Source organism: Numida meleagris, chromosome Z (assembly GCF_002078875.1).
Source record: "Numida meleagris isolate 19003 breed g44 Domestic line chromosome Z, NumMel1.0, whole genome shotgun sequence".
Taxonomy (NCBI): domain Eukaryota; kingdom Metazoa; phylum Chordata; class Aves; order Galliformes; family Numididae; genus Numida; species Numida meleagris.
Genome location: NC_034438.1, coordinates 24,596,492 through 24,613,239, shown reverse-complemented (window position 1 = coordinate 24,613,239; position 16,748 = coordinate 24,596,492). Strand labels below are relative to the sequence as shown.

The window sequence follows — 16,748 nt, the reverse complement described above, 5'->3', positions numbered from 1 at the left end:
GCAGCCACTTCTGACAGCACATGCTCAGGCAGACTGGTTCAACACTGAGTCGTAACAAGTGGCCACTGGTGTTGATACCTATGTGGTGCTGTTCAGAATGGGAGAATAAAAAGCTACAGAAATGAGTGGAGTTTCGTACAAAGCTGGCAACATGGAATACAATTTGTGCACCAGTGTATAACAAGCCCTGTCCATTTTAGAACATTAAAGCACAAAATTTGATAGTGACAGTTACCCTCACCTGCTACAAAGTACTCTTCAGTTCAAACAATCTTTCAGCCCATTCCAGAGGTAGTATCAAAACGATAGTAACAAAGCACTTAGAAGCAAACATTTGAACATTTAGAACTAAACGATGATGGAAGAAAAAAGCATTAGCGCTCAAGAAGACTTCAGAATCCAAAATCTTCACATGCTCTGTAGAAATTCCAGTGCTTTTCCATTAGAGGCCATGGTAGAAACTCTTCTGTACATACGATGAATAACTCAGTGAACTGAAGAAAACATGTTGGACTTTCTACTGAGTTGAATTGGACAGAGAAACCTGTTGAAAAAGAATGTGGATGATTATACGGTGCACACTGACACAGGAGAAAACATTCACTGGCAGTCTTATCTAGAAAGGTATCAGTGCCCTAGATGCTTATATCATAAGATCTCAGCTACCTCATCTGTGATGCTGGCACAGTACTTGCACCAAGACTTCAGTGATGCAAGGCCAGTGCTACATGCTTTGGGGCTCAGTGTGAGAATCCAACCCTCAGCAGCCGTTTCCAATGATACAATGCCTCTCATTGGGAATTGGTATGGAAAATGCAGCTGTTCTTCAGCATTACTTGAATTTCACATATTCTGTACATAAAGAGATGAGATCAGTATACTTCCCAGAAATTACAGAATCTCTTACCATGCCCTTCCTACAGTCTGGAACAGATTATATGAAAAAGAAAGCTGTACACCTGTATACCACATAAATAAATAAATAAACAAACGCAGCATTGAACAAGGGTTATTTGCAGTACTTAAATACCTGCCCAACTGAAGCAACTACTGCAGTGCATGAACTTCAGGCACATATGTTACTGACTGAGCATCTGAACTTGTAATTTTCACTGATACAATCAGTAACCAAGTAGCAGAATAAATATCCTGCACTAGCAAACATTATAAGATTTTTTTTCTGCAGGAGCACACATCAGACTGGCTTTTGGGGGTGTTGCTTTTGAAGCTACCTGACTTTGTTCATCTTCCATCCACGCTTTTTCCATCCAGTATTGGAAACTGCACATATAGCAGATGCTAGTAAGAGAAGGAGGACTGTCACAAGAATGGTGATGGCCTCTGATTAAAAAGAGCGTTCAGACAGTATTTGGTATTTCAAGAGGATAGGTATTCCAAGATGATTAGATCAGATAAAATAAGAAGTATCTAAATGCAGAAAGAACTTGCCTCAAGCAACAGCAGTTGGTCATTTACCTTGCACTTACTCCCAGGCTACAATATGCCATACCAAGAATTTAACTTTCTCTGTTACCAAAGTTTTCCAGTTGTGTCACTTACATCAATTGCCAAATGCATGACATATTCACTGAGCTGACAACATCAGCAGGTCCTAGTGGTGAAAAATCAGTGTATCTTGTAGGTACTAGACATTGTAACTCTATTTCTCCCACTCAATGAGGATTTGTCTGCAATGTCCTGATTTCAGGGAGCCCACCATGCAAAGCAGAGAAGTAGCACATTACTATTAAAAGTAAGAACTTTAAGTTCAGAATTGCAAATAAACAATCTTGCACTTGATGAAATGTGTTGTTCCATTCCTGTGGCATTCACAGTAAAACGTCTGACTTCAGTGAGAATAGGATATCATTCCATGTTTTACATTCTCAGTATTTCTTCTGCACACTCGTGCCATAACACAATAGAAAATGTAAGAAAAAAGCATAATGGAGCTGTAATCTGATGTCCAACATATATTTAAGTATCTTAGACTATGGCAAGTGAAGATGGGCAGGCTGAATATATGACGTCTCTGAGAAGCTGTACTACAGTACTTCATGCACAAAGCCTTTATCTCTTATGAAAGAACGGTCAGTCACACCAGAAGAAGTCTCGTACATACTCGAATGGAAATAATGTTCCAAAGAGTATAAATAGGAATATCTGAATGGGATGTCACAGAATAGTTCTAACGATAGCACACTCAGGACAAAAAAATCTTAAAAGTAAGTCTGGGAATATTTTGATAAAATAAACTGGCAGAAACTGAGCTGAAATAATAACAGTACCGCATCTAGAGTGACATGACAGGCATGACTTTAACCTGTTTTGCTTTGTGGAAAGAAGCTTTTTCATCCTGAAATGCTCACAGATTGTAGGTAAGTACAGAAAAAATTCTTTGCAATGTCTGAAGTTATTTTAAAACCCTTTTCTGAGAGATCATAACTGGAGAAGAGACACTCATTTTTTACTTTTGGAAACGGTCCTTCTAGTACTTTTGCTGCTTCTCTATCTCACAAAAAAAAGTAAAAAAAAAAAAAAATCTGAAAATGTAATAAAGTTATGACCAAATAAATCTATTGAAATATATACTGTTTTCCCTTGCAGTTGATGGTTTTCTTTGCAGATTCTTTTGGGTAAAACTATGTCTTATCCATTGGATTAAGATTTTGTAAATAATATACAAGTATTACATCATAAATCCAACCTTACTGGAGCACATAATTAAAACCTCTACTTGCTAATCTCTAATTTTCATTAATTTTAGGTAACAGTCAACAGCAAAATCACAGTAATGTCTACACCTCAGTGCTGTTCTCCCTGGTACTGACATTGGTCTGGAGTAACAGAGTTTCCATATCCATATACAATATCTTTTTCTCCAGTAGGGATTGATCAGTTTTTGAATGTTTACTCCTTGTGTTCCTTAATCCATATTCCGAAACATGTGACTAACATTCTTCCTGTTTCCGCATTTCTTTCTCAATTCTTCTTCCCTTTTCTCTCCTTCCTTATGATTAAACATTTTAATCATAAGGAATGGAAACTTTGAAGTTTCCATTCTCCCTTTTTCTGTTAATTCTCTTCCTTTTTTGAAGGTTGTCTTTGTAAGACTGGCAGCTTAGAGGCTTGTAACAGTGCAGAAGTGCTTCCATATTGCTATCCAAAACTCATCTATATGCCTTAGGTGCAGAAAAAAATTTAGGTGGATGATTCACATGTAGGCAGGATCTTCTCTGTTTTGCTACCTTTGTAGTCTTGTCAGGTGCTCTTGTTTTCTTCCACCTTTGTAAGATGGAAGATAAAGTATCAATCAGTATCAACAGAATGAGCCTTTTTTTTTTTTTTCTCTCTCTCTGTATGTCCAGGGAAAACACAAATTCTCTTGGTACTCATTCCATCCAGCCTGCCAATAGCTTTTACATCTGTGCTGGCATCCGTTTCAGCCTTATAGCTTCAAAACTATTCTAAAACAGTTTCAACTTTTATATTCATTTTCTTACAGCTTTATAAGACATTGCTTCTGTGGTAGGTAAGAACCTGAAAATGCTATTTAAGGGAAATTCCCATTAGTGCCACAAAATCATAAATGCCAGGCCAGAATTTCCAACTGCATAAAGGTTAGTCACAAAAGATCGTTACTTCTGTGCAGTCATCACTTTCTGATCCCTAAAAAAGAAGAACCATTTTTAAAAAATGTCTATCCCACCATTTTTCCCAATAAGATAGTGCTGGAATCACACAGATACTGTAAATCACTTTGTAACTATTATACTGCTTCAAATTATCTGTAAAAGGAATTTAAATGTTCTTGCATTTCAACCACCAGCATATTTGAGTCAACTTACAGGCATTAGTCATTCTAGTGTCAATACTTCTGTAACACAGGCGAAGATTATTACTATGTCTGAGAGAAAGCCTAACTGATTTGTGACATCAATAGTAAAGTCACAGAAGATGTTTTCCACCTGTCTCAAATGGATCTGTTAGGTGCAGCTAGTTTGGATGTGGCCTACAGACGCATTACCGAAGAGAAGATCTAAGGACAACACACTTAAAGACAACAGCATTTGATCTAGAATTCCACCATGAATGTTTGGAACAAAAACTATCTTAAGAGAATGCAGGTTTCTTGGGCCTCATCTGTGTTCCACTCAAGAACTCAAAAGGAAGTACGCCTCATAAACCAGGAATCTCAACAGGCATTGGCCCTTCACACCAAATAAGGACTCGGAAATGACAGCCAGCACCTTACACAAATAACATTTTTAGATCCTGTTATTCTCAAAGTACTGTGACTGAATTGAGGCATACAAATTCTTCCTGTGTTAGTGGTAATTTTGGAAATGACTTATTTATAGTTGATTAAGACCTATGGTGCTTAAGATTTATGATGCTTCCCTGATAACTGTTTCTGGTTTTGGTTTTTTTTCCCCTCAGCTTCTTTTTTTTTCCAGGTCTCTCTGCACTTCTTGATTCACTTCATGTGATAAATATCTTCATTGTGACAGATTTTTCCTCCTCTGTATGCTGAAGTCCAAGGTTTCGGCTTTTGCAACAAATGAGTAAGGAGTGATCCTTTTCTAACAATGAGACGTGTCATCTAAGCCAGATACCTGAAGGTAAGGAAGTCCTAGAAAATACTGGCCAGCATGGAATTTGGCTACTTTGTGACACTTTGTTTCCAAACCCATATTTTTTTTCAAAAGCTAATTTATCATATGCTGCATTTTTCTTTTTAATATTAGTAGTTAACATCCTTTGGAAAAATTTGAAGGTTATTTATCACATCTTGTAAAATAAATCATTTCAGTTTGGAAGTTACCTAGTGAACTATAATGATGAGTTACTTTGTTGTACCATTAAAATTGTACCAGAATTTGCACAGCAATATTTTGGAATTTAATTAATGCTTCACAAATCATTATTCTATTCTGTAGATACTAGATAAAATGTTAGATTTGAGAAAGCAATGTTTCTTCCTCTACTCAATAAATAATAGCATTTCTCATAACCTCATTCTTTCTTTTTGTCCTCCAGCAAGACTGACAAAAGCAATGTCATAAAGCAGAAAACAAACAAACAAACAAAAAAACAGCTATCTAGATTCACTCTTCTTTGAATGTATTTCATAACAGTGACCTTTCTTGATACACTCTACTTCTACATAGAAAAAGTACTCGCAGGCATGATGAGAGAGTATGAATTCATGCTTTTTATTCTGAAGTATCAGATTCAAGATTTATGCGGAAATCTCTTTATTTTTATGCTTCACGAGGCAGGAATTATTGGTCCCACAACACAGACTGGGAGACACTGTACTTTCTGGATAGATACAGTTACTATTAAATCTGTTTCTAAATGTTTAAAAAATGTATTAATGATACTTCATAGCTCTCCTGCCAACACTGCCTAGATAAGTGGTATAAATACAATATATCATTCTCCATTAAAACTTTCACCCAGGTCATAACCTTATACAGTAACTTTTTTTCCTGTCTGCTACATACCTCAGGTACATGCACATTAGCCAGTAACAAATACTTTAGGTGATATGATACTGTATGAACTGCTACTCACCAGGGTCCTTGCACCAGTTTATTATTTTAAGTTTTTGTTTACCAAGGTGAGAAACTCAAACCCTCAAATCTATTACAGAAACAGAATGTTACAATATAGAAATACAACATCACCTATTAGGATAAAGAGAGAACAATCGAAGTATCAGCAGATATTACTGACTTTACTGCAGTTATAATTTGATTTTTCCCAAAAAGTTGAGAGGTATGATTGACATACATGCCAATATCGATCTTAAAATGTACACAAGTTTCCAGAATAGAATATATACAATTTACAGCATGTTGTTGCAGATTAGAAGAAACATAAGACAAAGTATAAATCCTTTTACAGCTCAGGTCAAAACAGTTAGGTAGACATCCTATAGCCCATGGTTTTCACACACTAGCAAAATCTGCAGGAGCTGTGACTTGCTCAGTGGATTTTTAAGTGCAGCCTCAGAACTACTTTTAGAGGCTTCCCCTGAGCTATTACTGTGTAGTGATTTGAATACCAAACATTTTTCCTTAAGAGATTTGTTCCAACTTTGTTAAAATTCAGTGCTGGAAAAAAAAAAAGTGCAATATAATTGGAATGTTCATCATGGTAAGGTATTCAGGTAGTCTCCTAAGTGCTTTAATTTGACACTATTAGACTGTGGTGTCAAAAAAGTCTCTTTTCCCTGTTCACAAGCAACACAGCAAGACTTCCTCTTGCTGTTAATTACACTGCCTTTCTTTTATCGCTTTTGTAAGTAAGACGGGAAGATAGGTGTGTACTAGGAAGGTTATCTACAACAGTTCCATTTTTCTCAGTCTTCCCTCAGTCTACACATAACCACCGAAGCTGATGAAAAGCAGCTGTGTGCAGCTGAAAGGCCAGATATCAAAGCTTTTTTTTTTTTTTTTTACAGTTTTAAAGTAAAAAGGCCAGAGAGCCACTGTTTAAAGCTCTTCAGAGTCAGTTTACTTTAAGCCAGGTTTCTTAAGAAAACAAGATTCCTGAACACAGGAAAAACAAATGACCATTGGCATGGTCAAGCAGTGGAACAGCTTGTAAAGAGATGTGCAATGTACATCCTTGAAAATACTCAGAAATTGACTGGACAAGGGCTGAAGCAATGTTATCTAACTTGTAAATTAGCCCTACTTAGACCAAGAAGCTGGACTGGAGACCTCCAGAAATTCCATCTGACCTACATTAGCGCACGGTTCTGAGTCACCTAGTTACCTTTGAAGTTATATGCCAGTTTCAGAAAAAAAACCTAAGAGGTAAGAAATCACAGACATTAAATTCTTAGAATTGGCTTCTATGACATTAAGTCCTTGAGAGTATTTCTTATTTTTCTGGTCCCATTTTGTTTCGTTCTCATTATCCACTCAGCTCAGTACACAGACACACAACCTTTTACCTTGCTGATGGTCACCCAAAAGCAGGAAGAGGATTCTGGAAAGGAAGAGTATGCAGATGAAGCAAGCCTATACTTCAGTCAGGCATACCAAGTTACTGGAAAATGTGGCTTTGTAAGTTTTGCTGACATAACTATTTGCTTCTTTGTAAAGTATGCAATTACCCAAAGCAAACCTCTGGACCTTGAAAGTACTGAGAAATATTTTTAAACCTTTTGTCTATAATGTACAAAGGAGAGAACACAGAATGCATTCAAACACAGTAAAAATTAATTTTTGAAGCCTGAACTCAAAAAATATACTCGCCATGAAATAACTCTGAGATGGAAAATTATTCTGTAAAGAAGTATTTGTTTACAATCTCACTGCTTCCAAAACATAAAATGTAAAGAATACATAGTATACATCCCTGTCTTTTACAGGAATGTGAATAAGGACACTGTGTAATTAATTAATATTTTACTATAGGATATATATACATTACATATATTTTTACATTTCCAAGTACTTCTCTTCTTCCATATAACTGTTACTGATGGAGATGTGCCAATAATACCCAATCCAAAATTCAAATATGCAGAGTCAAGCTCCTTTAAGTCGTGATGTTTGTTTAAAAGAAATTAAACTTTGGGCTCTCAGTTCTCATCCTGATCTTTTAATTGCTAAATATTCATTATCTTTTCCATCTTTCTTCCAAAAATATTAGGATAATAATACCAAACCTTACCAGTGAATGTAGTTTGTGACATAATTTTTTAAGCCTGGGCAGAATCTGGAGCTCTGAATTAGAACTCTGAGGAGTTCACAGTTTAAGGTCCAAAGGAAAATTTTTACTAATATGCACATGCAATGTTTACTGCTACTCCAATGTTATATCTACATGGTACACAAGTACTTAATAGTTTTGGTTTCATTCTATGGAGCACTTCATTTGGATTTAAATATTCTCCTGCCACAGCAGCAACCTCGGTACCAGAACTCTGTACTGCACAAGTACAACAAACTAAGACTGACTAGCAAGAAAAGTGCTAGAATTATTCTTCTATCATTTCCCAGGACTAGTGAAGCCCAAAACAAATACTAGTTAAAAGTCAATTTAAAGCACTTGAACTTTACATTTGTAATTTATTCAGCATGAAGTAAAGAAGCAATGGCATTTTGTATCTGCATTTGTTTCCTAAGAACCACTCAAGGGGCAAACAATACTGCAAATCCATCCTTGGGCTACGTGCATTCTCAAGGCACTTCCAAAGCTTCATTTAAGAGACTCAATTAAACACGAGAGAAGTTTTCGAAGGATTTTCCTTTCTAAGTAAGAGTTACTTTTTCATAGTTAGCTTTCAGAAATATTTTTGGTCAGAAATCCAAAAAGTTTCTCCTCAAGTGGATAGAAAAAGTGGATACAAAAGATTTGAGTTCTATAAGCTAGAAATGTGGAAACTGATCGGTTGGTTAAATTTTTTTGAAGGTTATACCGTGCACACTAAGCAGTTCTTCCTTTACTGAAAAGAAAAATTGTATTAGACACAAAGAAATCTATAATTGGAACAATATTTCTGTGAATGTCCAAGTTATTTGCTTTTATTGTATTACAAATTTTTATTTTGCATAATCCCTTCATGTCTGTCAGAGGTTATCTTTGTCTGCAAAGTGAATCTACTCTCTTGCTGTAAGTTTCTAGATAGGACTGGTCACTCAAATAACAGGGTGACTTCAACCACACATGCTGCAAGACAGTTGTTAGCTGGTAAGCAGAACTACAATGAGTAAGTTGAGAAAACATGAACGTGGCTGGATGGTCATTTGTTCAGCAGAGAAACACAACTCTTATGAGTCATAACATGTAACTTTTCAATTAAAATCAAAGAGAGTTCAGTTTGTTGGGGGGTTTGTTTTCTTGGGTGTTCCCAGTTTGAGGGTTTTTCTTGAGTGCATGATTTAAAAAATGGCAGTTAAGACATTCAGTCTAACTGCTCACTGCTAACATCCACATACAAACATACAAAAATGTAGGCTAACAAAGTATTTTTTTTGCAGAAGATTCTCAGCTCCAGCGTTTACTCCACCTTTTGCAATGCAGCTGAAGGCCTTGCAGAACCTTAAACAATGGCTTTACAATGTGAATACATTTTCAGTTGATAGTGCCTGACACAGATTTAGACGCTTCACCTTCCATACACTTGTTACTGTTTCCCACAGCAGACCTGACTCCCTTTGGTGAAAAGTAACACTGGCCACTCAGGGTTTGAGTTAACCACTCAGACCTTGCACTGCAATTGAACAGGACTCTTGGTGGTCATGCCTCTGAGGTGTAATCAAAGGTAGTATAGGCAAAAATGCTACCTGAAATGGAGTAAGCACTACTGAATACTGCTAATACTACCAGTAGGGTTTAATGTGCAATCAACATAAAAATGCAAATTTAAAAGCTCAGTGAACTCCCCAAAGATCTCAGCATTTATATTCCTCTGTTGAAATTAGACTACATTACATTATTCCACAGTGCATCATATTTCTCTACCTAAATCCAGGAAGCATTTGTCTTTTCTGTTACTCTGCAGAGATATGTCACTGAACATTTCAAATGACATTCAGTTATTTTGTTAACTATATACAATAACAAGATGTTTCTAATTTGGATTCAGGAGAGTAGAACATATGGAGCTCTGAAAAACTTCATTATCTCTTTTAGATCAATCCAATCCATCAGCACAGTCATCATTTTTCCCCACTATGCTTTTCTTTGCTCATCCAAATCAATTATGTTCCACCTACTTCCTTTTTTTTCTTGTGTATCTGCTCTATGTCTCCTGCTTCCATCACTAGTTTTTTTTTTACCAGTTAAAAACAGAAACCTTACTCCTTAATTCTCTGGCAATAGGGAGACTTTCAGCTGCTTCTCTTTCAGTGCAAGGAAATGTTTTCACAGTTTCTGTTTGTGACAACAGTGGAGTCCATAGTTAGTACTGTTGCTTCAACATACTTGGATTTCCACCAACACACACTATCTGCGATCTTAATAAGTACATACAATTAAAAGCTATGGACATAACTGAGTTTCTGAAAGAGTAAACAAAGTATGAAATTAACTTATTAAAAACTTCATTCTCTCTATATTAAATATTTTTAAACAAAATTTTACATAGATATTTATATAGCAACCAAGTCATTAGTAATTATCTCCTTGATCCAACTACTTTCTGAAAGAAAAGAAACGTACTTCTTTAAGGGCCACTTGTAATTTATGTCACTATTTATGTTTAAATTCAGGGATCTGAGGTACGCATGTAGCCCAGAATAAATCAGAAAGTGATGGATGAATTTTGGAATATAAGCTCTTGAGAAATTACTTCCTGATGCTTCAGTCATGGTGAACGTTAGATTTTAAGTGGTACATACCTTCAAGCTCTCTCTGTTGTGATGGTATTTCCAGGTCATTAGAAACAGGTGCATCTTCAACAATGAGCTTTGACAACTGTGTCCCATGATAAGCAACCTACAAAGAAAATCTAACTGAGTAACTGTTCATTTTAATTGCTTTGTGTTTGGTTTCTTTTTTTTCTGATAGGTGAAAAACTTTCACTTTTCTTTTAAAATTCAGTTTAGGCACTTAATAGTCTGCATCTGCCAATATCAAGCAGAAATTCTGCTGATTTAAATTCTTATTGAAAAAAATGTCACTTATCTACTAAGATCTCTAAACTATAACACTACTTTTGCAACATTTGTCCCTGACATTTTGACATTTCAATAAGACTGCACCTTGTTATTTTCTTAACTACTTTTCAGCTTTTTCAGTCCATTTCTTAATCATTTTTAAAACTATGCTTTCAAAACAATGATAGCTTATAGAGTAGGCATTCCACAATCTCTGAACAACTCTGTCTAGTTCAGCATTGTACAGCTACTCTTTTTCTGAAGTTACATAATTCTGTTCACAGTACTTCATTAGCAGTAGGAAGACTTTAAAATTTAGGCTTGTACCCTGTTTTTAGAACTAAGAAATGGAGACTGAAAAGAGTGAAAATATTTCCTGACTGCATTTCACCTTATAAATTACAGATTTGTTAAATTTGTTATTTCCAATTATTAATATTATTTCTGAAAGTAAAAATCAAGCATACCTTGTTCCACGCATACTTCCATGTCACATAAATATCATTTCCTAGTAGGTCTTTAACCCACTGAACTGGATTCTGAAATATTTTGTTCTTACTTGTTTTGATCTTTCCATTTGTTAAAAGCGTGGCTTTGCAACTGAATTCCTAAAAAAAGAAAAATTACAAAATAGTTTTCAGCTCATAAATTAAAAAACCTGAATTAAAATCCTTAAAACATGGAGAAAATGTTGGACCACATAGCTGAAGAGTTGCAGCCAATTTTTTTTCTCAATAAATACATAAAAATTCTTACGGCTTACAGTTTTTTACAGTTCAGAAAGTTATAGTTTTGTTATATACATTACTAGGTAATGTTGCTTAGTATGTACAAGGTTAAGCAATCAGAATAAGGGAACGATCCACCAAAAAATATTTAGCCACTTTCCACCATAACAAATGGTTTGACTCTCTAAGAATCTAAATTAAGATGTTTAACTCAAATATTTTGATAAACATTAAATCTAATTCACAGTTTCATAGCATTGGTCCATAGCATTCAAAATCCAGGTGCTGCCTGCCCAAAGCTAATTTAAGTAAGGACTATGTACTATCTATATGTTTTTACCAAGTTGATTTATACAACTGTGAAGAAACTTTACAAATCACTTCTTTGCAATGCAACTGATACTGGCCTCTAAATTTCAATCTCTACAGCACTCATGGTTTTCTAAGACACGAATGAGTGCCCTTTTCATTCTACTAAAATCACTGACTTCTCTAAAGCCACAACAACAGCATTTCAATACAGGGTTATCATTCCTTAGGATCCGCATGTAATAAGTTGTAATCACAGATAACAGTCTTCAGAGATAACAGCATGCTAAATTCTTTATCCTTCAATTTAATCATCTTAGAGTTTAGAGGAAAATTACACATCCTCCAACAAAAAGAAAAGCATGCATAAATCTTTTACATAATCCAGTGCTAACACTGTCTTATGTTACAAAACATAGCAACAAACCAGCTGCTCTCAGAAAAAAAAGCATTCCTGAGTAGACTGTGGGTGCAGAAAAAGAAGTCTTTTCTGCATTAATTATACCTGGTTAGCTAAAAACAACCTTTCACATTTTAATTAATATGTTGTTCCGGAAGTTAACTAGACCACAGATGGGAATTCAGTCAGTAATTCCACCATTTGCTCAATACTAAGTCAGTTCCTCAGCAGCTGTCTTAAAAACCTGCTTTGTATTTGGAAACACGGTGGCACGTTTTTGTATTAAATAGAGGTTGATTTTACTTTATTTTTTTGCAAACATGGTTTGTATCAGACCCCAAAACCAGCTAGTAAGTAATCTGGCATATGCTCATGTCTACCATGACACAGAGGAAATCCTTGATAGTTGCTTCAAAAAACTACATTAAGTCATACAAATCCTAATATTTCCCGCCTTTAAATTTGAAGAAGTACACAACGTTGACTAACCAACAATTCTATTCCGGCTTTAGCAATAGGAAACACTAAGAAACTGATAATGCAAAGTTAAGCAATTACATAAGCAGTATTTTGGGTGTTAAAATCATGGGCTAACAGAACACATTATCCATAGCATTCTCCTTTAAAACTCATAAAAGATTACTCGTAACTAACACATAAAATTTTTCACTACTAAGTGCTGACAATACAGACCGCTGTTTCCCCATTTTAGAGTTGGGTTTCTTTCCCCTCAATTATTCACTAATATTAGCATTATTATATCTCAACAATTACCTTCAGAGTGAATTCCAAAACATTTTCTCCTGGCTTAATCCTTCCCAATTCAAGAAGATCTGTCAGCTGAAGTTTTTTTGTGTTTTTTCTTGCATACTTCTTTTGTTTTTGTTCACATTCCTTGTAACTATAGTTCTGGAAAGATTTCTCACTAAGGTTTACTGGATAATCTGCGTTTGATGCAAAATTTGCAACCATTGAGTCTGCATTAAATGACTTCCCACAACTCCGAAAGAACATTTGATGTAGATTAGGAAAGTTATCTGCAGACATTGATGCTGCTACTTGCTGGTGCTGCTGGAAAGCTTCCTTCTTATTTACATATCTGTGTATATCCTCATCTGCAAGAACCTGCTGACAGTCACTGCCTGGCTGACAAATGTTGTCACTGACAGCAATGCTTTGGGTTTCTGAAATATTTAATATGTTGGTCACTGAAGAGGGATCTAATGACTGGTTTCCTTGCTCTCCAACTGTTATGTGATCAATGTCTTTTTGCTGCGAACACTTGGTTTTAGCAGTGGAAGCATCAGGTTTTGAAGGCAATGCCACTAACTCTATAGCATTTGTCAGTGATGATATGTCACAGAAGTAATATTTTCTTATCCAGTTTTCAGATGCTGAAGTGCTATCAGAAACCACTTTGCTTCTAACTGCTTCTTTATTTGCTTCTGTCTCAGTCAAGCAGTTGTTTGGATACTGGCTGCATTCCTGAGCTGAAAATCTATTTTCTAAAGAGAAATGTGCTTCTACTCTGTTTTCATTAGGCATGCTGGCACCAAGCCCCATAGCATACGTAACTACATCAGGATTCATGATTTGCTTCTCTGAATCTGATGCTCTGAACACTTGCTTTGTTTTTCTGTAATTTTCTATTTTCTGGAGTAATTTCTTCTGGTTTTGGACAACAGTCAACTGATTCTTTTGTCTGGAAGAGAGGTTAGCTACTTGTTCCCTCTGTGCTCCTTTTTTAAAAGATTCTGCTGAAGCCCTACAGAAAATTTAAATAATAAAGACCCCAGAGTTACTATGAACACCAAACAGAAACAGTTCAACTCACTAAAAACAGGGATATATTTCAAAGGACTTTACCAACCTCTAAAATTTGAACACAGCTTTTTTTTTTATCATATCTAAGGTTGGTAATAGATTAAGTTTATTGTTCAAATGCAAGGCTTTATGCACAACAAATTGCAGAATCCTGTCTAAAAGTAAGATGCAAAGCATCAAAACTGCAGCAAAGACCTTACACCAGCTCTAACTCATCAAGTTTGTACTATCACTAGTCAGTCTTTTATCACTACAAATCCCAGTAGTTCATTGAATTCAGTGCCACTGCAGCTCAAACTTGGAGTCTTTTTTTCAAGGAGCTCAGAATGAAATATTGAAGTTACTATCATATTTTTATGGTCTTTCACCACAAAATGCTTAGTGAAAATCAAAACTGTAATAATTGTCATGCTTTTGTGATTTTTGTTGTTGGTATTCCACATCATAACATCGTGTAAAGCACTGGCAGTTAAAGAGTTAATGTCCTGGTTTGGAGGACTGCCATTTTTGGGTGCTTGGTTCTTGGAGGGGGAGGGGAGGAGCTGCACTCCCCAGGGGTCTTTGTGTCTGGAGGGGGCTGGTGAAGCCGCCTGGCAGACCAGGAGTTCTCTCTTTGTATGCGGCGGAGAAGCACGTGGTCCCCCTGCAGCTTACGGAGTAAGAATCTCAGCTTTGAACTCTCTCTGTTTTGATTTATTGGCCTCAATTTTGATATCATATTTAGTAAATTAACATTCCTCTGCAGATTGTTGCCGCTGTTTTATTTTAGACCCGTCTACGGTTTTCCTACCCTTCTCTTTTTCCCTTTGTTTTCCCTAGGGCATGGGTCCACCAGTCCCCTGCTGCATCAGCCACTGGACCATTCCGGGCCAGTATGACCCCATACTTTTTTTTTCCTAATCCCACCTCATGGGGCAATTGTTTGCACCACTGCTCTGACATTCTACTGGAAAGATAGAGGAGTACCACAAAGTGTGGGAAAAGGAACAGCAGCAAGGTTTGCTTTAAACTTCACCCATAGGACAGACGCCATGCAAGTAACATTATCCCACACTGGGAAGAGAGAGACTGTAGAGGGGATCAGAGGAACAGCAAGACTAGTTGATATAGAACAGGAAGAGCTAAATTACAATGTGACTGTATTAATGTCCAAAACTGGGATAGTACTTGCAATCTTGTTTAGAACCCATGATATGATTAACATATCTGCCTACTGTCTATCGCTAGTATTACTAAGCCTTCACAACTACAGAATCCTGTAGAATACTAGGACACTCCAGATATTTTTCTAGAAATTTTTCTTTGGTGAAATTTTGTTGCTTTATTGCTGTATAAATACAGAAGAAGATGCAACTGAAGAAAGTATGAGGCAAAAATAGCAGGACTAGAATGACAAGGGCAAAGCAACATACAAATAAGATGCTTTTCTCTCCTCATTTTTCTTAGGTGAGAAAACATTTTAATATCTTCAAAGCAATATACAGAAATTGAGAAGTAATATATCTTCCTGTGCCAACTAAGTGAGCAACAGAAAGATAAAAAAACACGACAATGCTTCCTCATCTTCTGTATGTTCATGTCTTGTGTGGAAAAAGATTTTATGTTATTTTGTTAAAAACAAACTTTACATCATATAAATCATTAAAAGGAAATATAATTTGTTATTTAGTTCATTGCAGTTGATGGACAGCTGTTGCATTAGCCACAGGGTATCTGCAATACCCAGAAATACTTATCGGTTTTCTCTAGAACACTTTATTTCTCAATATTAGAAGGCAGATTAAGGTTGCGAAAATACAAATTGTTTTGTCTTTGTTTTTTAATTCATTCACTAGCTTGTTCACAAGAATAGTTTGGAACTCTAACTTCTCTTGTCATAAACCTTATTTTCTAGTAATTCATGACATTTGCGTAATTCACCTCCTACTGAAGGTAACAGAAGCTAATATGGATCTGCAGCAAAGACAGAATGAAAAGAGTTCATTCTGCTTTCACAGCACTGTTACTAATCTCCAAATTACCCCTGCCAGTATTGCTTTAAAAAAATCCTATAAATACAAACCTTGTATTCTACGTACCTGTACTTTTTAGCAAGGGCATCCCTGTCTGCTTTCTGTTCTGCAAACACTTCATTCAAAGTACCTTCTATCTGAGACAGGCCTCGGATAAACACATCTGTCCATTATTTTGATATAATCAGAATGATGATGGCAATGGTTAGTAGAAAATAATTATAGCAATAACAAATTTAATAGAGCAAAAACCACTGCCAAAGTATAAAAATATTGTTACAGCTTTATACTGCCATACACGTTAAAAGCTATTTACAAATAGAATACTTTTAAAGAAATTATTCTCAGGAAGAATTAAGTACAGGTTTAATTTAAAACTGAATAGTCCAAGTATCAGAAAAGTTTGAAGTATAAGTGCCCAGTCTAGGAAGTTTTTAAGGGAACAAAGCAGATTAAAAGAACTGTCCCATGGCTGAGAAGCACTGAAACCTTTTTGGAGTTCTTTGTGCTGCAAGGAGCTGCATAACATAATAATTACGTGTGAAGCAATCTGCAGAAGTTACACAAGCTTAAGAAGGTGGCTAAAACCTTTATATCTGAAGTATAAAATAATTTGATAATTGTAGCTGCTCCTAGTTAAAAATATGCTAAAAGCATACACACTTTATTCTCACATATCTTCAAATATGTATCATAGACTAGAAATTATAAATTCTTATTAGCTATATTTTTCTGCAATAGGAGAAGCAGTTAAAATTCTTCTCTGGATACTCTCTTTTCTTAGACATACATCATAAGAAAGAGTTTGTAAGTCATGGTCAGCAGATACCGCTGGATTAATACATGAAAC

At 35.7% G+C, this 16,748-nt stretch overlaps 1 protein-coding gene across 3 annotated transcripts in view; it reads right to left on the bottom strand.

Annotated features, from left to right (window-relative positions):
* The window catches only part of ANKRD31 (ankyrin repeat domain 31), a 57,334-nt gene continuing 43,908 nt past the window's right edge, over positions 3,323–16,748 (bottom strand). Inside the window, exons 18-22 of one of the 3 annotated variants that reach the window (XM_021380139.1) lie at positions 15,965–16,061; positions 12,837–13,827; positions 11,093–11,233; positions 10,368–10,464; positions 3,323–7,005 (exon numbers count right to left, since the gene is read on the bottom strand). In XM_021380139.1, the coding sequence (XP_021235814.1) occupies positions 6,944–7,005; positions 10,368–10,464; positions 11,093–11,233; positions 12,837–13,827; positions 15,965–16,061 (1,388 nt within the window). In that variant the 3' untranslated portion in view covers positions 3,323–6,943. Of the gene's footprint in view, positions 7,006–10,367; positions 10,465–11,092; positions 11,234–12,836; positions 13,828–15,964; positions 16,062–16,748 lie in introns of those variants that run through there. The other 2 variants (XR_002433281.1, XR_002433280.1) reach the window with 2 other exon arrangements.